Source organism: Bacillus rossius, chromosome 10, assembly GCF_032445375.1.
Source record: "Bacillus rossius redtenbacheri isolate Brsri chromosome 10, Brsri_v3, whole genome shotgun sequence".
Classification (NCBI taxonomy): Eukaryota; Metazoa; Arthropoda; class Insecta; order Phasmatodea; family Bacillidae; genus Bacillus; species Bacillus rossius.
In genome coordinates, this window is record NC_086337.1 from 11,962,933 (window position 1) to 11,989,067 (window position 26,135).

The window sequence follows — 26,135 nt, forward strand, 5'->3', positions numbered from 1 at the left end:
CCCCCCCCAAAAAAATCAAAATCCGCTCTTGGCTGCTCACTCACTTATACAGCAGTATTTGTTTTCGGACACCAATAAACAGCAGCTTACCAATAGCCTGGCCTATTAAAACTGCCTGAAAACAAATTAAATATAGACAAATAAGATAAATATAGCTTAAGGTTAGTTGTTATAAATCAAATTCAAATCGAACCCAGATTACCTTGGATGGAGGCTGACTTGTCAATTGCAGAACCACCAAATCTTCTTCAGGTGTTAGTACTATAACTGAATTAAATGCACCAATTAAAGTAACTTTATAAAAGCCTAATCAAAATAACGTCATAAGCATTTTACAATAAACTAAAGGAAATAGTATTTAATGTAAGTACAATAAGTATAACATGCATTGAAAAATATTGCATTGTTAAAATGTTATTATTAAATATTTTCTAACTAGCTATAAAATGTCTACATGTCCACAACATATTCGTAATTTTCTAACATATGTTAAATAATAGTTAGATATACTAATTGTACGACTGTAATGCTTTTGCAACACATTCTTTGCCTTTATCACTTCTGACTGACTGGCAGGATTTTATTTATATAAGTACGGCCATAAAATAAAAATAAATTTTAGCGTTATTGCTTTTACAGGATCACGATGCATGATAGCTGCACTCTCAAGTTTCGACTTCTGAGCAAACGTTTTCTTCTTGGGACAGTACAATTGTTTCCTTCGCCCCATTGTTGTAAAATAACTATTAAGAAATCTTAGGCCCATTCTACAATGACAGGTAAACACTAGCAAGATCCCACGGAACCGAGCTTCTACAATAGCACGCCGACGGAGACGGATCCGCATGGACCAGCTCAGCAATGCTGAGGTCTTCCGTTTATGTTGCTCCGTTTGACCAATAGGAGCACGTTATTTTTTCACTGCTGTTCTCAAACTACGTTTGTGTTTTCATACTTACAACTAAAAGATATTTGTTTTTATTTATTTTTGTTAAATTTTAATTTTTTATTTGACAGAAACAAAATGGAAACAAGTGTTGTGTTTGAATTCTTCGCGTGTTTTTCGTGACGAATTTTAACTAACTGCTGATTTTTATGGTAAAATATTTTCTATATATATATATATATATATATATATATATATATATATATATATATATATATATATATATATATATATATATATATATATATATATATATATATATATGACAAGATGGAGAAAAACTTTAAAATGAAATGTTTAAACGTAAGACGAGGAGAGTTATGCCTTCCATTATTTCGGAATTCCTTTCCAAATGGCTATTTCTATATTTCCGGATATACTACCGTACATATACAAGGATTTAAAAAGTAATTAATTTGATACTCTTAGTTTTATGTGACGTCACGCTTGCTATTTACTGGCTGTTTTTCTTACGGGTCTGTGTAATTGTAGAAAGAGAAAAATACGGACGGAACGGAACAACGATCCGATCCATTTTCGTTTTCGGTCCCGTCTGTTCCGTTACCGTTGCATTGTAGAACAGGCCTTACTAGAAAAACGTAACGATTTTTCACTATACGCACAGTACCTACTGCATCACGGCAACGTATATTTATGGCAAACCCAATATAATATCTGACCTACGCTTTCGAACTGAACATACATATATTTAGTTTACATAAATATTCACACTGTCGGCTACGAAGTTGTCACGTTTTGTGTTCTGGACTTTCCGGCGCTCTTCGTTCACTTGGAAAAGAACAAACGAGTTAGTGACAACTGCGCGCCTTCCTTAGCCCACTGGCCGCGCCAAGCACCTCCCAGCAGCGCACTCCACGCATTCTAACGGGCTCTTCGGAAGCAACGTTTATCCTCGCGGTATAGTTCTTGGGCTCCTGCACAAACCAATTACCTTTCTTGAACGCAGTAAACGTACGAACGGGACCTAACTCTAGCTCTATCAGTTTACATACATGCTATTTTACAAATTCGTCGCTACGCTTTAATAAGATAAATTTATAATTAGGTGCATACAATTTATAGTAGCCAAGTAAATAATATTTGATTTATTATTTATTGCATCACACTAATTTCTATCTATGCTAGGCTCCAAATAAAGCCCCTGGGAATGAAAAAACAGCCAAATATGTTCACTAATTATACTTTCATAAAATCTGTAACATAAATACGAATGGTGCAAGAAAATATTATTAGGTGTACTATGCGTATTTTTTTTTTGTTAAACACATTTATACCGCAGTTAAATACGCATTTGCGGCTAGAACAAGATTTATTCTTAACATGAAAAAATTCACAAACCCCTGCGATAAGTCAGGAATTTATGAAATGTAATTTTCAAGACCCTAAAACCCCTGAATATCTCAACCGCACCATTTCAGCATTAGCCTTTCAGGAAACCATTGAAAACCGGAATCAATGTTTAAAAGTTGGACATTGTTTGGTACAAATATAAAACTAATATGATTGCGTCTAAACCACCTTAATACAATGCATCATTATGTTATGTAATCATTTTGCAAGACTTAAATGTTTTCCAAGCGTTTGAATAGCTACTTCAGTTAGGTATATATGTACCTCCACAGTGCACAATGAAACTTAGGCATGCGGGCTAATAATGATACATAGAAGTGGGTTTAAATGCTATCATGAAATGATAACGAAGCAGTAACTGAGGAGACAGCTCGAGAGGAATGATTTTATAATTCACTATTGCGTTCACCAAGTATCCGGGGCTACTAATCATCGCTAACAATTTATATAATAACTGACAATTATAATTTATTTTAATTAATTGTGCCGCTTTACAACTACAGATAAGATTCTAAACTTTTCTGCTTTCGTTATAAAGAAAATAAGTTTCCAAATACTGCGTTTAGGTTCCTGGCTGGTAGGCAACACGCTTGGGATTCGGCGCTGTGGTCAAATACGGATTCGGCGTTGTGGTCAAGTATGGATTCGGCGTTATGGTCAATTTGGATTTCGGCGTTATCGTCAACTTTGAATTCGGCGTTATTGTCAATTACCGATTCGGCGTTATGGCATTCGGCGTTGTGGTATTTCGGCGTTAAGGTACTTTTAGAAACACACATAAATTTATTTAGTTCTTTTCAGTTTGCTCATGTGGCACTCCCGGAGCAAAATTTTTCGGCGTTGTGGTCATTCGGCGTTGTGGTACAGAGCAGTTTTCTAGCTGTCGGCGTTGTGGTCAATTTGGAATTCGGCGTTATGGTATTCGGCGTTATTGTACGTTCGGCGTTGTGGTATTTCGGCGTTGTGGTAACGACCCGTCTTGCCTTATTATCTCAGTAGCTTTTCGGACGAATCTGAGTCGCTCTGCTTGCTCATTGTTTTCCTTGTTGTCATACCAAGTGTTGGTAAGCAATTTGTACCCAATGTCTCTAAAACAAATTACTGGTACTTTAAATCTGTAGGATCCTGCGGTCACGATTATGCGATCTTTATACCTCTCCAACAGTTCTGTTTTGATAGTTCTTCACTCAGGTTACCTCCTAGTAATAGCACCCATAATTTCGTTTACAGTGAATTGACAGTCACTATCCCCCTCCAGTAAGTCTCTAAACCTATTCCATTGCATGTGAAACATAGTCTTCATAAGTGGATGTTGAGGGTTTCTGGTATAATGGCCTCACAAAGTCCAACCGACATTCATCATGATACACAGCCTCTTCTGCAACTAAATCATTCACGGAGGAAAGACGACTCATCACTTCATCTCCCCACTGATCACGTCTAGCTCGAGCAGCATCCATGCTCGTTACTTGTATGTCAGTTTTGTTGCATCCTTTTGTGATATTAGTGACTGAAAATATCTTCCTACGTCTCTCCTTGGGCTTCTTTTGCTTACCCTCAGCACTTTCGGCACAAAAGAAACATTTTGTTTTGAAATCGAATTTGAATTGTTTGGACCTCAAAGTCGAAGGCTCAGGTGGTTCTGATGATGTTGAAAGTAACTGTCTCTTTAAATGAGCCTTGATTGATTGCGGTCTTGTGTAATTTTTTCGACATTTAGTATGAATCAGAAGGGTGTCCAAACTTTCTAAAAATGAGCTATTGCCATCTCCCCTTTCTCTACTTACTTTAACGAGTGATAATAATCATTTTTTGTGACTGTGTAAACACTATAACCCGGTTCATTGATTGTTTCATCACACACAAAACACCCAGTAGCCATTGTGCTCACTACACTGTCAACATTTGCGTATATCAAAAAAAACACACGTAAAACATACCCATATTACACATGGTGGCCACTCACAGTCACCAAAAATATTCCCTGATTTTTCCCTGATTTCCCTGATTAAAAATTCAAAATTTCCCTGATATTTACAATTACAAAAAAACATACTTTTGATGAAATAATATAATATTATATAAAGAGATTACTCACATTTTAGCACCCTGCTGTATTATCTTCATTATATACATACGGAAGTTCGTTAAATAACATAATACATTTTAAATATGTCATTTTACATTATAGCATCCCTTTCAATGACCTGCAGTCTGTGTTTTGTTTTATGTCTCTTCACAAATAACAAATAAAAATTAATTAAAAACACACTAGCATATCTTGTTACAAATTCTAGCAATTTCAAATGCACACTACAGTTTTCATTTATGATAATGATAATGATAAAGCAAACAAGCAAATTGTCAATAAACCAAAATGTTTTCTCCACAATACATGTATCTCAGGAGCATCCTGTTGGATAAATAAATTTACTTGGTTGAAAACAGGAAGTAAACTGCTAAGAAAATAACAGTAAAGTTTCGTAAGTGGATTCTGCATTAGAGATTTTACATTTTCATACTGTGAAGTTTAAGGCTCTTTCTTTTCAGGATCACAACAAAATAATAGCTTTAGTGCCTCCCATTGTTTCAGCACTCTGTCAACTGAATCTAGGAGAGAGAGCCAACGTGTGCTAACATTTTTCAAGATCTTGTGTGACTTTGCCCCACATACCTCTTGATACACTTTCAGATTATTCTGGCGTTTTGAACTTTTTTCCAAGTAATAGAAAATATTAACCAAAAATGTCTCAATGCTAATTGTTAAATGTGCACTGGCTTTTTTTAGCGGCTAGATAAATGAGGTGACATGAACAGCCTTGCACAACAATAGCGGGATGTTTTTCTTTAACAAATGCTACCACACCTTTGTTTGTGCCAATCATAGTATTGGCATTGTCACATGCAAACGCTACACAATTTTTCCAAGAAATTCCAAAACGTTCAAATTACTTATTCAGCACAGAGAAAATACCATATCATGTGTTGTCTGTACTCTCAACAAGGGATAACAGTACCGTGCAAATTTTACCTTGTGTTTGATTTCAAAATGAAACAACTAATGGATAAATCTTCATTGCATTACAATAGGTACTCCCATCGGTAACTAAAGCAAATGGTCCACTTACTAAAGATTCAACAATTTCACTTTTAGTTTCACCAGCCATATACTCCACTAAGGCAGATGTTTTTGTTCTCGCACAGCTGTATTTCTGTGCAATTTTTGAGTCCGGAAACATAGCTCTATACAAATTACCCGAATGATCGGCTACTGCTATCGGTAAATTGTGTTCTACCAGAAAACTTGTAAACAATAACTCTGCGTTTGTTACTTTCGTTTCTACAGATGTAGCGAAAAACGACGATATAGATTTATTGCTCGTCACGGCTTTAAAATGTTCTGCATGTTTCTTTGATTAAATATGCCGTCTACAGTCATCCCTTCCACCATGTGCAATCGAAAAGTCACACGTGCATACATTACAAAACGCGCGGCGTACCAAAACATTTGAAGATGAAAAGCATGGCCATTCTTTTGAATAGTTTGGTCGAACGTTCTGAATAATGTTATTTTTTTTGGCCCCAGATACACATTGTTCTGTCACACGCTTCATTTCTACAACCGGCACTGAAGAACACAATACTATCGAACAACATAAAATGGTTTCACGTCTGTAGACACAACAAAAACACTTTGATGAAAAAAATGGCTTTCAAGAATGTAATTAACACAACACAGGTTAGCCAAAGTACCGTAAAAAAATTATCGTGATGTAAGTAGCTAACAAACGAAAAGTCCGAGAATATGTACGAGTTGTATCGTACAACGGACGTAATACCGTACCATTTCTATTACAAAACACAAGAATTAATCTACTTATTTCGACAGAACATGCGCACATTTATTAGTTCCGTTATCTGCGCAACCACGTGATGTATTCAAACTGCGTTCACGAAACACGCACACCAGAAACGGAATTTTTTTCTGTTACCTAGCAGCACAAAGCCTCGTTTCCGTAATAAACCAGCGATGTTCCGTAATTCCGTAATTCTGTGTTAAATCCGTAATAATTACAAAAAATCCGTAATGGTTAGCAGCTCTGCGGAAATATACATGACACAAAAAATTCCCGGTTATTAAAAAAATTCCCTGAAATTTCCCTGATAATTCCTGATCAACGTGATTTCCCTGATAAATCCCGGTTTTCCCGGTTTTCCCGGTGAGTGGCCACCCTGTTACAGACACAAACACTTTCTGTACAACGCTTGACGAACGTTTGAAGTGAACTGAAGATGATAAAGAGACGTGAGTAGGAAACTCCACCCCTCTCCACACGGCCTTTGTTTCTCGTAGGACTTTCACAATGTTAACCCTTTCCCGGGCGTGAAGTACCAGCGACTGTCATGCTATTTTTTTGAATTACTATCAGTCCATGTAAATATTTTCTTTGTATGATTATTAATAATAATATAAAAACTATAATTTAGGGGTGTGCGGGAATAGGTTTTTGTACTGCGGGAAATTTTCGGGAAAAATAAATTATTCCCGCGGGAAACGGGACGAGATCGGGAAAATTAAAAAAAAAAAGCAAATTTTTAATTCTAATATGAGAAGATAGCCATTTAAACGTTTCTTGCAAAGTTAGTTGATTTTTGCTGCTATTTCTTTTGTCTGCTTCACTTGCCTTTTTTTCAGCGGCGACTTCATATTTTTTAGCATCCTAAAATTCTTTTTTATAGAGGGATGTTTATTGAGATGTCTTAGTAATCATGACGTGCTACCATGCTCGCATCTCAAAAAATTTTCACACGAGACACACTTTGCCAGGGATTTACTGTCTGTCAGACGTTCAAAATACTTCCAAATACTTCTAGGTTTACAAGTAACAAGCTGATCGGTTGCAACCTCCATTATTTGTAGGCTGCTAGTTTGTTTTAATATACAACGGCATCGAAAACAGGAACAGATACTTTGCACAAGCCATAATAACGTAACGTCAGCCGACAAAGCCCGCCAAACTAAATAGTAAACAACTATTTTTTTCTCCCAAAGCAAAATCATAGATGTTTAGATACTCGTGAGCAGTGGTGTAAAACTACGTGATTTCATATTTTTCAAAGTGCCAATACAGTTCTCTACATCGCCACTGCTATCAAGTAATGAGAACGGTTACGCTTCGTTATGACACGCAAGTCTAGTATTCTTATATCTTTGGCGAAAAGGTTGGATTGCGCATGTGTTTTGTTTGTGTCTAAGGACACACTGTGGTTTTAGGTTAAGTATTCAATGTAGAGGTGGGTTGTTACAGCAATTTTCGGTATCTGTTCCAACCTGATACTGATACAGTAATGTACCTAGTTACAAGTATCTGATACTTTTGTATCAGAGCAGTAGCGGTCCCAGGAAGCGATAAGGTATCAGCATTCTCGTTACAGGGTACACATCCTCCGTGCCATCATCACCAGCGTAAAAAGGTATCGGTGTCTCTGATACATTATTTATCACGCCCAGTAATTCTCTACCTCTGTTACTCTCATGCCCGCCTGATACAGCCAGTATCAATCAGTTCAACATTCACTGCAGTTCGTCCTGGCCGTGTATTAATTACCACCATGTACATTGTTGCAGGCTGTCATGCTTTGTAGTTAGTATCTTTATAGTGAAATAAGGAATGGATAAGTGCAGGAAAAAGACTTCATTTGTGTGGAATTTTTTTACGGAAAATAATGAGTTTGCTAATTGTAATTTGTGTAAACAAAAACTGAGTTATAAATTATCATCGACTAATCTGAAGAAACATTTGAAACGTAAACATTGATATAGTATGCTCACTAATATACGTATCTTTTTTTTATTTTTAATTTTTGATAAAATCGTAATCTTTTAATGTATGAAAACACTAGTTACTAATTGTTTTCGGAAAAAAAAAGTCCATATATTGATTACATCTGTTATTAGTGTCAACTGAGAATTTATTTGCATTTTCATAGCTGTTAGGTGCACAAATGTAAATATTATATCTTGTATTAATGTACTTTTTAATATTAAAATTTCATTAGTTTTATTATTGAACGAGACTGTACACGCACTGCGCACTGAGCGTACTTTGATGTGGGACAATAACCAAACGACTCGTAACAATTTCGCTTTGCGCCTCTCCTTCAACGCCTTCCCCTGCGCTTCCTCCCCTACATTATTTCCCTTCTTTATCCCTTATTGGTCATTCCTGCTCCCTCCCCTTTCACAAGCTCCGCCCAAGTGACTGTCATCTGCGATCGGGTTCTGCGCACATTGGCCGTGGTGTTGTTCCAGGCGAATTCTGAACTGATACTAAGTACTTAATACTTTTCAAGTGTACTTGTTTGCCGTTCCTGATACAGGCGCGTATCAGTGACAAAGTATCAGGATGATACTTTTCGACCAACCTCTAATTCAATGGTGACGGCAATATAACGTTATATAACTGACTATTCACGTATCTTGCAAATTTGTACCCTTGAAGAAATATATTTATGAACGCATACAATATTTAAGGTACTCCATGTACGTTTTAATATTCCAAAAAGATATGTGTAAACGATTATCATAATTCACTGCACACCACAGCTGTTGCTACGATCGGCATACGTTTAAAATATGTTTTGCGTTTAAATAGTACGGAAACTCTTCAAAAATGTACGAATCCATAAAAAATTTATTTATTTATTTATTTATTTATTTATTAAATTTGTGACATGCACACCAACAGCCGAAGCTTTGGAGGTGTGCACAGAACAAGTAATAAAAACACAACACATACAAGCGAATAAATACAACATAAACAGGATAATAAAAGACGACACATACAAGCGAATAAATACAACATACACAGGATAATAAAAGACGACACAATGACAAACAAAACAAAACAAAACAAAACTAAACAGCAACTGAGATAAACTTAACTTAATGATCTAGAATGGGAAGAATAAATAGGATTATAAAATTACTCAAGAAATTAGGGTAATCATAAAGAATTAAAATTTAAAGTTTTTAATAAAATTTTCATATTTATTGGAATTAGAGATAAGTCTGTAAATTAAATCATTATTATTGTGTAAGGAACATAATAGGGATCGAAGGCGGCTTTTGAACTGCGGGACTCGAATACCAGAGTTATCAAGTAAGTATAAGCAATTAATTTTTGAACTATAGCACTTAAACACAAACAGGGCATCCAGATGGATGCGACGATTTGAAAGAGATTCTAATTTGGGTAATTGATGGTGTCTAGAACTAATTATTTTGAAAAATTTATTTTGTATGGATTCAATTTTGTCACTATCGGTGGTGTTAATACTGTTCCAGATAACTGAGCAATATTCGAGTTTACTTCTAACTAAGGACAAATAAAGAGTAAGAATGGATTCAAAATTAGATGCATAGTAAGTTATATAATTTATTAAATATAAGGTTCTACGGGAAAAGGATACTAAAGAATTAACATGTTGATGAAAGAATAGTTTAGAGTCAAGAATAACACCAAGATCTTTTATACTAAGAGATTTGGAAATTTTTGAGTTGTCAAGAAAATAATCATATTTAACTGGATGAATTTTCCTTGTGAAAGAAATAATTTTTGTTTTATCTTTGTTAAGTCAAACTAAATTCATTTTACACCAATTATCAATTTCAGTAATATCAGATTGAAGAAGCAGACAGTCATTTAAGGAGGAAATTTCTCTGGATATTTTAAGATCGTCAGCAAACAGAAAACCAGTAGTATGATGAAGAACTTTAAAAATATCATTGATATAAATATTGAATAATAAAGGAGATAAAGTACCCCCTTGAGGCACACCAGAAGTAGCATGATATAAAGTAGAAGTGTATTTATTAAGTGAAACAAAGAAACATCTATCTTTAAGGTAACTAGTAAACCAGGTTATATAATTATTACAGAGACCGAAGTTAGAAAGTTTAGCTAGTAAAATGGAGTGATTGACAGTATCAAAGGCTTTAGCCAGATCAAAATAACATGCATCAACCTGCCCCCTTGTTGTAAGTTTATTGTATATAGGATTAATAAATGAGAGAAGATTAGTAGAATTTGTCATACTATTTCTAAAGCCATGCTGATTAGGAGCTAATCTGTTGTTTATTGAGAAGTTAATATGTTTAAATATTATTTTTTCAAAGATTTTAGTAAAGCCATTTAATAATGATATAGGCCTATAATTAAATACACTGAGTTTACTACCCTTTTTATGTATGGGAATAACCTTAGCTATTTTCCATTTAGTGGGAAATACTTGTGATTTTAGACTTGTATTAAATAGATGCAACAATAGAGGCATTAGAATAAAAGAGCAGCCTTTAATAATGAAATTTGGTATACCGTCAGGACCAGTAGACATAGTTGGTTTTAATGATTTAATTCCCCATAAGACCTGGCTTTCTGATAAGAATGATACCGGAGTTGAATCGTGAATAATATCAGGATCAATGATACGAGGGTGGTTGGTGGATGGTACATATACACTAGCAAAGTACCTAGCAAAGACATTAGATAGAATACCTGGATCATTACAGATATCACCATTGACATTAAGAGAATGAGATTCACTATAACCATTTTTCATAACATTGACATATCTCCAGAATTTTTTAGGGTTATTCTTAACCTTATTATTGATACTACGATTCCAATTAGTTTTATCACGCTTAGTAAGATTTTTAACTAGTGCTCTATATTTAGAGGAAAGAAGGTAATACTGAGTATTATTGTTTCCTTTGTAGAGTTTATGAAAGTGTTTTTTAGATTTTAAGGCATGAATTAAATCATCAGAGAACCAATAAGGATGTTTAGAGGCCTTACGTGTGGATAAGGGAATGTGAGTATTGATTTTATCACAGATACAAGATGTAAGTTGATCTACAAGAGCATCTACATCAGAGGTGTTATAATATTCATCCCAATTGTTGGTTTTTAGAGAGTTATATAGGCTTAAGTAATCACCAGCTTTGTAGTTTCTAAAAATAGAATCAGGAGCAAAATTGTGTGGGGTCACCTCAATAAATAGTTTAATAAGTAGGGTAGGATGATAGATATCCTCTTTGACCAGAGATTCAACAGCTTTTTCAACCACACAATGGGATAGATTAGAAAGAAGGTTATTGGAAGATTGTATTAGGTTGTGCTGAGTTAAATCCAAATTAGATATGAAATCAAGTAGGCACTGAGCCTTGGATCTGACATGTGCACGAGCAATATTGAAATAGTGATTACCTTTCCAATCTATCCCAGGTACATTGAAGTCACCTAAGATAATCACATTATCATGAGAATTAACGAGTTTTTGTTCAAGAGCTTCAAAATACAATGTGAATAGATTAGGTGATGAAGTTGGAGGAAGATAAATATTACCCAATGTTAAGTACTTATTAAAAGCAATTTTAATATTAATCCATACGGCTTCTACTCCACGATAGTCATATAATTGAATTAGCTGAACAGAAGGGAATTTATGTTTATTCACTGCGATCAACACTCCACCACCACGTTCCATTGATGAGAGTAGCGGATCCCTATCAGTTCTAAAAATAGAATAATTATCGGTGAAATAATGAGCATTGATACATCTTTCGTTGAACCAAGTTTCTGTTGGACAGATTATGTCGTACTGAGTATTAATAAGATTATCAAAGAATTCAACTGATTTTGTTCTAAGTCCTCTAACATTTTGATATGCAATTTCCCATTCATTAAGATTGGGCATTCACTGGAAAGTGAGTAGGAAGCACTCCTCCAGGCCCTGGCATAGAAGTTGCTGGCATAAAAGGTGACGATGTACTGCAGGAACTTGGAGGTAATTGGGTAGAATTACCGAGAGCTTCAGGAGATGAATTAGTACTAACAATTTGGTCTTGATGCAGTTTTCCAAAGAAAGGACTGATTAAACAGCCACTAGGCCAAAAAACAATATAATTAAATATTGTTGTAAAAACAGTTTGAATTGATAGAAAACATTTTCACATGATTAGTAAACATTTGTAAATTTTTAAACAATTTCCCGAAAATTCGGGAGTAATAAAATTCCCGCCCGGCATTTCGGGAAGCCTATTTTCCCGACTTTTTTCCCGAAGCCTCGGGATCCCGCACACCCCTACTATAATTATAAAAAAAATTGTGTTTCATTTGTAGTTACCATATTTCCATTGTTGAAGTGGTGTTATTTATCAAGATACAAAATTACAGCAGTTAAAATGATTCACTGGCAAAATTGTATATCAAATTAAAGGTAATTTAACACTCTACAAATTCATTTCTAATAATTTTTCTGAGAAATGATCGGGGGAGGCACTAGAAGCAAATGTTTGACTCAAAGAGTGAGATAAAAATGATTTTATCGAAAATTATCAGTTTTAAATAACGTATATCTCGAAAACCGTTGGGAATTCTACAAATATGTACAGAAAACATTTTATAGAAAATTTGATTATCTTTCATTGTTGTTTGGATAATTTGTTCCTACAGTTCACCGCTTCTGAGATATAAGCGAAAAACCAAAAAAGGGCCCTTTCCACCCCCCTCCGACCTTTAGCTCACCTCCCAGGGGCAGGGACTTTTAGTATGTTTACCTTCTAACTACTCCTAACAAGGTCCCCAAGTCAAAAATTCTCGCATATTCCATGCACTCTACAATGCGTTTATGGACTAATAACCGAATATAAAAAAAAAAGTCAAGTTAGATTCTGGACAGTCCAAACAGTCTTAATTTCACACAGTTACTTGAAAACGGTGCATTATAGTGAAAAAACGTGTCCAATAAAAGTTGTAGCAAATTAAATTACGAATAGAAAGTGTCTATGGAATTTTTTGTATCTACAACAGTTTTTGAATTAATCGCGAATGAAATGGCTTGATACAAAGACCGGTGCCATTCAAGATCACGGAGGGAAGGTATATGAAGCGGTGAAAAAAAAAAGGGAGCAAAGGAAGGAAGAAAGGAAGGATGTTGGCTGATCTATTTTTAGATTTACCCCTCCGTCGACTTAGGATGGGAAGCAAGTGGTGCCGTCAAGAGAAAGAGTGGGAGGGAAAGAGAGAGAGCGCATGTTGTTTGTCACCAGTCCTTTCACCCAGTCCGTCTGGCGCCCGCCCGCGTAGCCACATAGCGGTCTGTATTTACTGCGTGAACATTATTTTTTTAACTGACTGTGTTTTTCCTTTTTTGAAGATGCCATTCAAATCACTCGTACTTACGAAAGGGCCAACAAGGAGGCACTCGTAATAACCGGTTTAATTTACTATGATTTACGTAGTCAAACTGACGGTGCATTACAAAACTGTCGTAACAACGAAGGTCTCGTAGTATCCCGTACTCGTAATAATGAGGTTCCACTGTAAGTATTTCCGTTTATTAAATAAGTAAGAGGTAATGTCTGAATAAATATTAGATTTCTATTTTAAAATACATTGTTTTATACTGAAAAAATACCCACACAAAGCGCTCTGAATCTAATAGCGGGACCAAATCATCATGCTACATTTACGCAAGTTTTTTTAATCCAAATTTTGACGACCAAAAATATGGGTGCGACGATTATGCGATAAAAGAGGGTATTGTTTCAGCGCCATATGTGTATTTTATCTGTAAAAATATTAAACTATATTCATTGTGTGTTATAGGTATTTAGTTTTGCTCATGTCAGACAACCCAAAGTTAATTCATAGTAGTTCATTTGGTATTTATATTGGAATTTATTTTGTATTTGCTGTATATCATATTAAAGGTAAATATTCAGTTTCCTGGTATGCTTTGCATCAGTGCACATTATGACACAGACTTCCAGTATTTTATCCGCTTGCCAAGTAGGAAGCCGAGGTTCTTACATCATTCCTCTAGCATAGTTGCTTGTTGTCCGGCGGAGGAGGAGAGAAAAGGAGAATGGAAGGTTCTGAGCTTCGGTTCTGCACATTCATGACGTCTCCAGAGTGAAAGCCAGTCCCACTGATTCAGGGACATGAAGCTGTGCGGCGATCGCGAGTTTAGGTAGCTTTGCTGGAAGTACAAGTTGAGGAAGTCTTGTTACCTTCACATAGACTTGGGTAGTTGTAGTCACTTCCATAGCACATCCACGTCAGTCCATGTCCGCCATCGTATTTCAAGTCTCCAGTCCAAGCAGAGCAGTTTTTACATGTATTCATGGGTGAGACCAACCCTTTATAGCAATTTGCAGCCCACCCTGACAGAGGAGAGCATAATTCCAGCCTTTGTCATACATTCTACAGAGTCGTAGTTGTACATTTTTTCCTACACAGAGAGTTGACATGTATCCTGACCCGGCAAAGAACAGCACCAGGTGTCCTGTAAAACCAGAACTTTGTCCACTCTATCCCCGAATTACGCAGAGTATGTTTAACCTCGTAAACCGTGTGTACATTTGAAGCTGATACCTATTCTCATGATGAACGAAAATTTTATATTAGCTTCTCAATGTAAGTAATGACTGTTCAAAGAATTTAAATAGTATACATATAAGTAAGTAATCTAACATTTTATTTATCCCTTGCTGATGCTTGAATACATAAAAATTTCACATAATTATTTTGCAGTATTGAAATACAGAACACAAGTTTTAAAACATATGTTTTATTTCAGTTTATTATTATTTACCTCAAATCCATAACTGCACTAATATATGTATATAAGAAAAATCATTCATTGTAAGTCGCATATATTAACAGCTTTGAAATTGGACAAATATCGTTACACACTTAATATTGGACTAAGTAAAACACAATATTTTGAATTCAACAGTTTTAAGAATTTTTTTATATTATTTCTCCTTAATTTCTCAAGTGAGTGTGACAGTAATAACTATGCAATGCTTACAATCTATTTGCCTGTTTTACTGTTATCTTTATTTGTATTGTATTTTCTTTGTGTTTGTCTTGTGTGCTGTAGTCCCTGCAGGTGTTATGTGGTGCCTGTTGGTGTCAGTAGGCTACCTGCTGGTAGTGCCCACCTGTTTTCGTCCTCTCCTTGCAGGTGGTGCCTACCTGCATTTAGTGCCTACATGGGTCTCGCACTTGCATGCTTGTGGGGACTACAATGTCCTTTGTATGTTTTTGTATGTTGTGCCCACCTAAAAAGTTCCCAAACTGTTGATGGGCATGTTACAATTTTAAATACAGTCAAACCTCTATCTATCGAACTCGCATGTATCGATTGTCCGTGTTTATCGTATACTTTCTACGGTCCCGGCAAAATTGCCACACAACTAAGGTTAAAAAAGTCCGCTTGTACCGATGTTCGAATTATCGTTTTGTCCGCATTGATCGTACAAAATATGTGGTCCCGTCACTATAAATTATAATAAATGATCGTTTAACCATAAAGATTATGCAGAAATAACCATTCCTTAGAAAGAAACCGTCATAAAAACAGTAACGATAGTATACAGTAGTAAAAATCACCTTAAATCTGCAGCCAAGTAATGGAGCACGTAAATATGAATAAAAGACAAATGAACAACAACGTACGAAGAAATATGGATGACGTACCATAACTACAGTACAAACCCAATTGTTATCTTAAGATTATTACCATAAAAAGAACAAGATTCTTTGTTGATACCATAATTACTACAGAAGCACGATAGCTACCACATTTGCACTACAGTTACCGTAACAACCGAGATGTATATTTACCGTGATGGTAATGTATTTACTTATGACATATTAAAATTAAAGAACATTATTGAAAAAAAGGATGTTAAATTTTTATATGTACGGTTGGCACATGTTGCGAAGAAATAATGCGATCTGAAAGAATGCAGTACTACTACGAAAAGTGAAAAGGGCACGCATGGATTTTTAGGTTATGGCAGTCTCTCTCGTTTTTCAGTAATATCGGCCGAAAATTAACAAGCGTATCGGAAGTCGGCAGAAATGCCGATTCAACTAAATATTGGCAAAATCGGCTTCCTTCAGTACAGCTCTACATTTGATGACATGAGTAAACATATTTCAGACTTCAGGATATTGAAAAATACTTTAATTTCCATGTAGATTTATTGTGCGTATGTTTTTTTTTTTGCAAGTGTAAATTGAATTAAGTAAAATACTTCCATTTTTATTTTTTTAATGACAAGTAACTGATATATTTCTGACACTAATTTTGAGGTTGAAATATTTTTTTAAAAAAATTCTTAGAGTGAAGTCCACATCTATTGAATGTCCGCATCTACTGAATTTTTTTGTTGGTCCCCTGAAAAACGATAGATAGAGGTTTGACTGTAAATAAAAAAATTAATATTCAGGAACAAAATTATTTCCAATTCTTATGATAACACGTATGGGCAAGTTCTGGAGCAGGGATACTCACAGTCTCATCCGGAGGTGCGTGGCGTTGTCGTCCACCTTGACGATGGTGTAGGGGTTGTCGTCGTCCAGGTAGCTGCACGGCTTGTTCAGGAACACCTGCAGGCAGTTGCCGACCACAGAGCAGACGATGCCGCGCATGGGCGTTCCTCCGAGGCCGTCCTCCTGCCACACCGCCACCGGGTCCCCTGTGCACGCACGCACGCACGCACTGGTCACCCTCCAGGTCCACCACTTGCTGTCCGCAGTTTTTATCTACACAGGTTCATGTAATAATAGACGCCTCTCGACAATTACTTGTATAATTTCGTTTAATGTTTACCATCTCAGCTACAAATTATAACTGACGATTAGCATTCAATACTTGTTTTTCTTGTCTGCCAAATCTAATAAGATATCAGCTCTGTTTGCTGGAAGCAGAGGTGAAATTCTGTAGGATTCCCAGGGAGGGGAAAAATTACACTTATCATTTCCATTTCCCAGTTACAGTTTTCAATTTTGCAAGTGCAAGAGGGGTCTCAGAAAGACCCCACCAGGATCTAAACCCACGGCTTGAAGGAGCCTGAACAGCTCTTGAATGAATCAATCAGAATGCAGACGGTGCATTACATAACAACTGGGATTTTTATTAAAATACTCATGACATGACTAAGTATTTCTTATGACCAAAATAAAACCAAGATATTACAGTATTATGAAAAATATTTTTGCAATAAATGATTATTCTCCAGTACAACTGAAAGGATTGTTTGGACTTGACTTTTGACTAAACTTTGCTATACAACTATATAAACATTCCTAACCACAGTTTTTAACATCCTGGAGCTGAAGAACCTACAAAATTACCCCTCAGTTAATGTTGGTGAATAAATAAATGATGACCCCACACATTGGACACTATTATTAAGAAGACATAGTCTTGAAATAATGTATCTTACAGGCATTGAAAATCTTAAACACTTTAATACAAGAATTTAAAAAATTTGTAGTAGAAAACAACTTCAATAGTGAAAAAGTAATGAAGTAGAATCAGTTATAAACTAATATAGAAAAGCAGCGAAGTAAATAAAAGAAATGCAAGACCAATTTGCAAGAAAAAAGAAAGAAAGAAAAATAATTCTAATCTCACACTAAAAAGTAGAAATAGGCCAACTGGAAAGTCTGAGTTTGGTTTTCTACGGATTTTATCGAGATTTTGCATACAGGTTAATGTAATAATAGCCGCTTCTCGATAATTAAGTACTTGCCTAATTTAGCTACATATTGTAAATGAAAGAAATTTTATTCATTGATTATTATTTATTTTGATATTCTCTACAGTTTTTATAACTGTATTTTAGTGATTTGAGCCTGCCATTAGATTGAATTGTGGAAACATATAAAGAAGCTTTTCAAAGGAGAAAAACAAAATGAAATTGATGGATGCCACAGTGTCAACATCATCAATATTCATAAAAATCAAGTACTTTAATTATTCACACACAAACATTTAATCAGTTACTTTTTTTAGAACACTAGCTATTAACAGCTTAACAGAGTTATAATTATGGCATACTAGCTTAAAAATGAACTTAGTTTTCAAAACTATCTTACCCCCGTCTATGTACATAGTTTCTGTTGGGATGTTAGAGAGTGGGTGAACAAGATTTACTAAAATATATAAACATGCCTCGGCCCATCAATCCACAATGAACGGCAGACTCTCTCTTCAGGAACATGTGCAAAATAAAGAAACACTGCAAAATGCATACATTTTAGTGTCTTTATGTTAACAATTATTTTTAAAAAGATATTCAGTGTTCCTTTGGTTAATACCTTGGCTGAAGCCAAAACAATTTTTCTTGATGGAGAACTTGACAATGGTTTTGCCGGTGCAGTCGGACATCATGTCCTCGTACTGGCAGTTGGTCAGCCGGGGCATCTGCTTGCCGTCTCGCCTGCCGTCTCGCCTGCCGACGTCCCGTCTCGAGTCCTCCAGCTGGTAGCGGAGGTCCTCGTAGTGCTCCTCGATCGACAGCAGGTCCAAGTAGTTGCACACCCAATCAATGAGATCCCTCGTCCACCCATCATCGCGCGTTATCGCGGCATCTACAGACATCCAAACATGCTCGTTTCGGCACCCAAATAAAATGTTACTAGCTGACCAGCTCTACCTACTTCTCTGCAAATAAAATGAAACCACTTATGATTTAGATGGCACTTACCATTTATAATGGGGTGCACAGGCTTTTGTGGCTATTATGGGTTGTAGATGGGTTAAGGTTGAAGAATTGCTCCTCAATGTTTCGGTCAAGATTGTAGTTGCCATCTTTATGGTACGCAGTTGCCTATTCAGATTCTGTGTAGTTCCCCTGCGTTCATATATCGTAGACATATGGATATACTATCCATGGCTGAGTAGGGACAAGCTTTCTGATTAGCTGGAGCTTTTGGCCAAGAAGTGTTGGAATCACCTGTATAGTGGTATTTAATAAATAATTAAAATTAATAGATTAGAATATACATTTAGCATATTCATTGATAAAATGTCTCAAGTGTATTTGCAAGTATATTTATAAAAGTAACAAGAATATTAGTGATAGAAACTGTCTTCATAAACTTTTTCAAGTGTAGTTATATAAGTGAGGATGGGTTAAACTTCTTTAGACGAGATATGAAAAATTTTTGAGAATGAATTTTGACGATGCATGTGCAGCATGCAACAAAAATTTGACAGGAAGAAAAAAGCCTACATACAATTAGAAATTATCTATGAGCTTTTAAATCATATAGTTTAGTGGTATGTATAGATAAAGTGAGGTTATGTTCTCGTATGTATAAAGACATGTTGTTAGTAAGTTTCTATTGTCGCTGGCAGGGAGTGTCTGTGAAGGTTTCGTAGTCTCCTGGCAGTTTTCAAGGGAGTATTTGTGAGGTTATGTTCTGGAAATAAAAATTACTTGCATTATTATTTAATAAATAATTAAAATTAATAGATTAGAATGAACATTTTGCATATTCATTGATTTCATTATTAATCAAAATGTATCTTGATTATTTTACTAAATTAAATAATTTATTTTATATGTGTGTTTACATTAATAGGTACTGAATAATAAGTATTTATTTAAATTTTTTAATTTAATAGAATTTATAATTTATCAACTGTATTTATAATAGCACTCTAGTCCTTTAATTTTATTTCTATTAATTATTTGCATGCAAGATTAAAGTTAGTTTTATACTAAGCCAAGTAAGTACGTATAAATTATAATGCGCTTACTTAAGCACACGCACCCATTTCTAATGTTAAATTTAACAAGTTTTCTTAAAATGTTAATTTTTAATTTTCAGATTTTCCAGTTTCTATGTAGGTAACACATTTGTTAAAAATTTTTAATATTTTATTATTAGTCAACCACTAAGCATTTCAAATGGATAAATGGATGAATGGATGATCAGTAGTAGACAATTAGAATGCCAGTTTCATGCTAAGAGCTAATGAAATCTTATTTGGGTTGTGGATGCACAATTTTTATTTATGCATGTACATATTGAGTTTTATTACTTAATACAGTGCAAATGTTTGTGATACTTCACTGAACTCATTAACAGTTCTATATTTCCAAACCTACACTTAGCATGTGTATGATTTCATAATTGATATTAAAGATTTACACTTCATCTTCTTCCTTGTGTTTCTGTTTCTTAAATTTGGTATGCATTGCTTTGAGCATACACAAACTGTTTCAGAAAGTTTTGCAAAAATTTGAACTAGATATCCGACATAAAAATAGGATGGTTGAGTTAATTCACCCCAGGCTTCATCTAAAATAGAATGGACAGTGTAAGGATTTAAATGTGAGGATATTCATTTTTCTAAAGTAAATTAGGGTTTTTGCATAAGAAATGAGTAGATGTAATCCCACACAAGAAGTAATTTTTTTAAAATAAGTCAAATTACAAAATAATGAAAGATTTCTCTTTTTAGAACTTAAATAATACATTTTAGCTATTACTCAAGTTTCCTAATAAGATAATGTCAAAACAATAATAATGGAGCACAATAAAGGTGGAAAACAGAAAATAGTCTTAAGCCCCGGCCATTGACGTACTTTCATTAAACATACCAGTCTTTTAAAAAAAGCTTAGGCTATGATGTATTCTCAAAGATCTCTGGAAAACCACAGGATCATGTTGTAGCTAGTATAAAGAAATCAGTTGGGCCGGGATCAGGGATATCTTTAGTTTAAAACGTCTCAGGTATGGTATTAAAGCACAAAACAAATTTACTTCATTATATCTGCATTTAAGTAATATTTACAATAATTTTTTCACCATCCTTTAACATGAACATATAGTTTTTTTTTACATGTGACTGAAATAGGTTTAGTCAACTTTACCGGGACTTAACCATGGCAATGTAATATCGCACAAACCAACGTAAAATTGTTAATTACATGTGAAGTTCTTGAAAACATCTGAGTGTACCTCAATATTATAAGTATAAATAAAATAGGAAACTGTGAATAAATCAATTTTCGAGTGTTTGCCATTTTTTTTTAGAGTAGTGTCCCTACAGTAGAAAATTACCATCCAGTCTTTCAGTCATCATCTTTGCCATTATACTGACACAGTATTGCTAGTGCATTTGAAAGTCCTTGAAAACTGCTGAATATAAGATGGTATTTTTTGTTCATATTTATTCCCATTTATCTTAGTTCTAATACATAATCTTTAGTTGATTTTTAAAATTCCATTTAGTTAATTTTTTTTCATTCGAGGTGTGGCAATAGAGAAACCCCCACGAGGATTGGGATATATACAATAAGCGGTGCAAGAGCATTCTGTCTGTAGATTGCCGTAGCGAAGCTCAACCACATCAAGGTACAATTTTGACGTTTTGGCTTTTAGTTTAAATAAAACAATAAAATTCAGAAAATAGTATTTTTCAGTACTACAGATGTTCCTTGTTTGACACTACAATCAACATTAAAAATTCTCACTGGTTTCAGAGATATTACTGTTTATATGTTACATTACAATATCTGTACATTTATGAGGCCGTCACCATATATTTTTTTTTTTTGCTTTAATTGCATTGCCGATCCTGTGATTCTCCATACATAGCATGTAAATTTCGTATTTGAATTTTGTGATGCATTGGAAGGTAAAAAATGTAAAAAATCTTTAGTCCCTATTGTGCATCCAAACCCAAGCATCAACCTTAGACAGGGATGTTTTTAGTGGTACCTATGGAGGTGCGGAGCAATGACTTGTGACGTGCTATAGCATGTAGTATGAACTATTTTCATTACTAATATAGTACCTTTAATGACAAAAATACCAATCCAAACATACACACACATACCCACACTAGAAAACTAAGATTCACAACAGTTCATTCCAAGGCCGCGTTCATACATGTTCATTTCCCCCTCCCCCCCACTACCACCAAACACAACCTCCAAACACAACTGTTTTTTTCTCTCCGAGTTCCTAATATCAACACGAGGATTTTATTTTTGATGTGACGTCTAATAAATCGATGAACGCCGGCTGCACGCACGAAAAAGTGTCCCGTTATGCACATTGTCCCACTACGATGTGTCCCGTTACGCTCATTGTACGCTTGCGCCGCATCTCTCTTCCACTCGATTGTAACAACCATTGATTTGACTTTTCAATCATGTTTTCGTTGTTTGAATTATTAATATTATGTCCACCGATTTTCAGCATAATCGGTATGGTTATTTAAAAGTAATGTTGAATTTTCAAATACATTTTTGTACGAACAATGGTGTTTTACAGTTACAAATAGTAATTCAAATTACACCCAGGATCTTTTGCACAATGTTTTAAAAAATATTGTAACACATTATAAATAAGTTTGGTGTATTTGGGATGTGTATTTGTTATAAAATCGTATTATAAAAACAAAATAATATTATTCCCCTACGGTGCTGCCATCTACGGTGACAGACGCGAACCAAACTAATCGCGCTATCTACCCGCTTCCGCGGCAACCAGGCACTCGTTAATACATATTTTCCTTTGTTTATCACGAGGGGCGTTATTATTAATGAATTATAAATAAAATTTCGTGCCCGGGGCCACAATTGCATATCATTTTGAGCACTGGAAGACATTAAAACGTAAAATATTCTCGACGAATTTTCATCTGTGGTTTTCATTGCTTATTACAACAACATTTCAGCAATAAAGGTTAATTATTCTTGCATTTTAAAAATCTGATTACTAGTATAATTTAAAGTATTTATTCTTTTATAATTAAAATAAAAATGATTCAATTTTATTCATAAAAGTATGAAATCATTTCATCAATGTTTTGTTATGACGTTGTCACGTTAAACTATCGTCCGTAAACTGACTTTACAGACAACCAATTTTTTTGTTCCATTTACAGTATATTTGTTTAGAAATTTTATGCTGGTAATTTTGAAGGAAAGCCCAACCCCAACTCTGAAAATTAAAAAATTACAAAATGTTAGTAGTTTATATATAACCTTTGTAAGGCTTGGTGTAAATACATATTACAAATTTTTGATATTGAGAGAGTAGTTGGTTAGGTTAGATTAAATATATTTAAAAAAGTTTAATTAAAATACTGGATGGTTGGTTAGGTTGGTATAGCTACATTATTTTATAATATTTGTAATGTAGCTAAACTAACCTAACCTAACCTAACGAGCCATTCAAACAATTTCAAAGTATTTATAATGTAGCTCCACAATTCTCTAATTTCTCAGTCACTGAAGTATAGAAAAGATGATATTGACATATTTACAGCGCGTTTTATCCTATATTGCTATAGTGTAAGTTGCATGAGCGAGCTGCAAACTTCCGAAGTGTTCAGGCCTTAGAATGAACTGATGTAAATCTAAAGGCTCCACACACAATCAGTTCAGCTCCCAGTTTGGACTGCTTAGCCTTAACTGACAGTTTGGATCAGTCCAGGTGCTGAGTTCGAACTGAACAGTCCATACAGAACGGAAGCCTCCCTCACACACAATCAGTCTTGTGGCTGCTGTTGATTTTGGATGTATCGTTTAATCGTAGAATATGTAAGAAACTTTGAATGTTGCAGTTGCACTTTTATTGCAATGCAACCGAAGGGTATAAGCTGATGGACTGACTGGTAAGATGCTGTTCCCACACACGTTAGTTAAAACTGAGTGCTCTCGCGCCCACAGTCTTATTAATTCGTTGGTCCATCAGTTCCAACTGATCAGTCCACCGTCCTTATAAACTAAGAATGGTACTTTCTTTGAAACCAGTTGGAATTTTCAAACACTGTTTTAAATGTAAATAGAGCAATGTCTGTAGTAATATAAAACTCAATTTTCAGACGTTTACTAGGTAAATATCTTATTGCCAGTCTTTTCTGCAAAGTAATAATAAAGTTACAAAAATACCATTTTCTAACACTAGAGATGTTCCTGCATTTACCCTGGAAACAGCGTTAATAAACCTACATAATAGTTTATGAGTAAACACACTTTCAACTTAGATTACCTGTGCATGGACGGTGCTATTGCCATTTATTGTTTACCCCTACAGGTTTCTGTATTTATTTTGGAGCTCTTTAGTCAACGAATTGTTGTTTTATTGTTTTATAATAAAAGCAGTTAATATAGCAGCACATTGCAGTTTTAGGAGAATAATAATGTTTATATTTTCTGTTTGTTGGTTGTTTGTCCAAATAACTTTGAATTAAGAAAGTATTTAACGTTTATTTACATTTCATTTAAAGTAGTGTATTAAAGCACATAAAAACAAACAATTCATAGGTTGAGATTACATTAGCGACATAAAAAATACTTTAAAATATTGTGTATGGTTGGTTGGGAAGTAAAGTTACATTAAAAATACTGTTAAGTAAATCTTGTTCCTTTAGGTTAGCAATGTTAAAAATACAGTAAATATGTAGGTATATGCGAAAAAAAATGCAAAAATCCGAAAACACTTTCATTCTATGCTCTTTCACTTCCTCTTTTCAAATCAACCGGCGGAGATAAGAAATTCCAAATACTTTAGGAGATATGGACTTTTTTAATTTTGAACATGTAGAGTAGCGGTATTTGCGAAAAAAAAAATTCTAAAAATCTGAAATTACTTTTATTAAATGCTCTTTCACTTCCTCTTTTCATTAAAACCGGCGGAGATAAGAAATTCCAAATACTTTAGGAGATATCGAATTTTTAAATTTGCATCACAATACCTGTGAATTCAGGCGGCCACCATTGTTTCTTGTTTACGAGACGAGTATGATTTTTTTTTTCCGACGTAGATGAACGACTACATTGTTGCTTGTTTAGGAGTATCTATTAAAATCTGAAAATACTTTTATTATAGTTATGTTATGTTAGGTTAGCTACATTAAAACACTTTAAAACACTATGGACGGTTAGTTAGGTTAGTATAGCTACATTAAAATAAACAGAGAAATATAAATATTAATAAATAAACCCGAGGTTGGCCGAAGGTAAATTGTTCAGGTGTAATCGGGAATGGCAGAACTTTATGTGCATCTTTATTTACCGTTCGTGATTGCCTAATTAATTAAAATGGTCAATTAGGTCAGGTCAGTTACATTATTAATACTTTCAAACTAAGCATACATTAAAAATTATATAAATTAATTTTAATGGTTGTTTAGTTTTAAAGTATTTAAATTGTAGCTGACCTGACCTAACAAACCGGGACAAAGGATGAACGGTAGGAACTCACGTAATTTTTTTTTTTACTTATTACTTGCGCAACAAATAAAACATTAAAATTTGAAACGTTAAAAATTCACCTACGTTAGAGGCGGGTACAATTCCTTTGCCATTAGTAGAAAATGATGTAGTCGTTCTACCTACGTCGCGAAAATAAAAAAAACATAAACGTAAACAAGCAACAATGGTCGGTATTGTGATGGAAAATAAAAATTCGATATCTCCTAAAGTATTTGGAATTCCTTATCTCCGCCGGGTTTATTGAAAAGAGGAAGTGAAAGAGCATAGAATAAAAGTATTTTCGGATTTTAAGCATTTTTTTTCGCATATACCGCGACTCTACATACTTACCAAAAATACTTTAAAATATTATGGACAGTTGGTTGGGTTAGTAGAGCTACATTAAAAGTACTGCAAAATCACGTGAACAGTTGGTTGGATCAGGATAACCACATCTTACATTGGTAATTCCCTAAGCATCCATAAGAGATATTTCATAGTTTTTTTTTATGTAGGTAGCTATACTAACCAAACCAACTATCCAGAATGTTTGAAAGTATTTTTAATGTGGCTAACCTCACCTAAGTGACCAACCAAAATATTTGAATAATGTTCATTAAAACAAACACACAAACCGACACGGGTAAAAAATTAATGGTGGTGGCAGTGGTGATGGACAGGTGTTGAAATGTGAGATTAAAACTGTGATTTATCATAAACTAGTAGAAA

General features: G+C 34.5%; 1 protein-coding gene across 1 annotated transcript in view; it reads right to left on the reverse strand.

Moving 5' to 3' along the window:
- LOC134535787 (DNA-binding protein SMUBP-2-like) overlaps positions 1-26,135 on the reverse strand; it is a 115,185-nt gene that overhangs the window by 88,347 nt on the left and 703 nt on the right. The window contains exons 2-3 of the mRNA XM_063375056.1: positions 18,502-18,774; positions 16,691-16,874 (exon numbers count right to left, since the gene is read on the reverse strand). Coding sequence (XP_063231126.1) covers positions 16,691-16,874; positions 18,502-18,774 — 457 coding nt within the window. The remainder of the gene's footprint in view (positions 1-16,690; positions 16,875-18,501; positions 18,775-26,135) is intronic.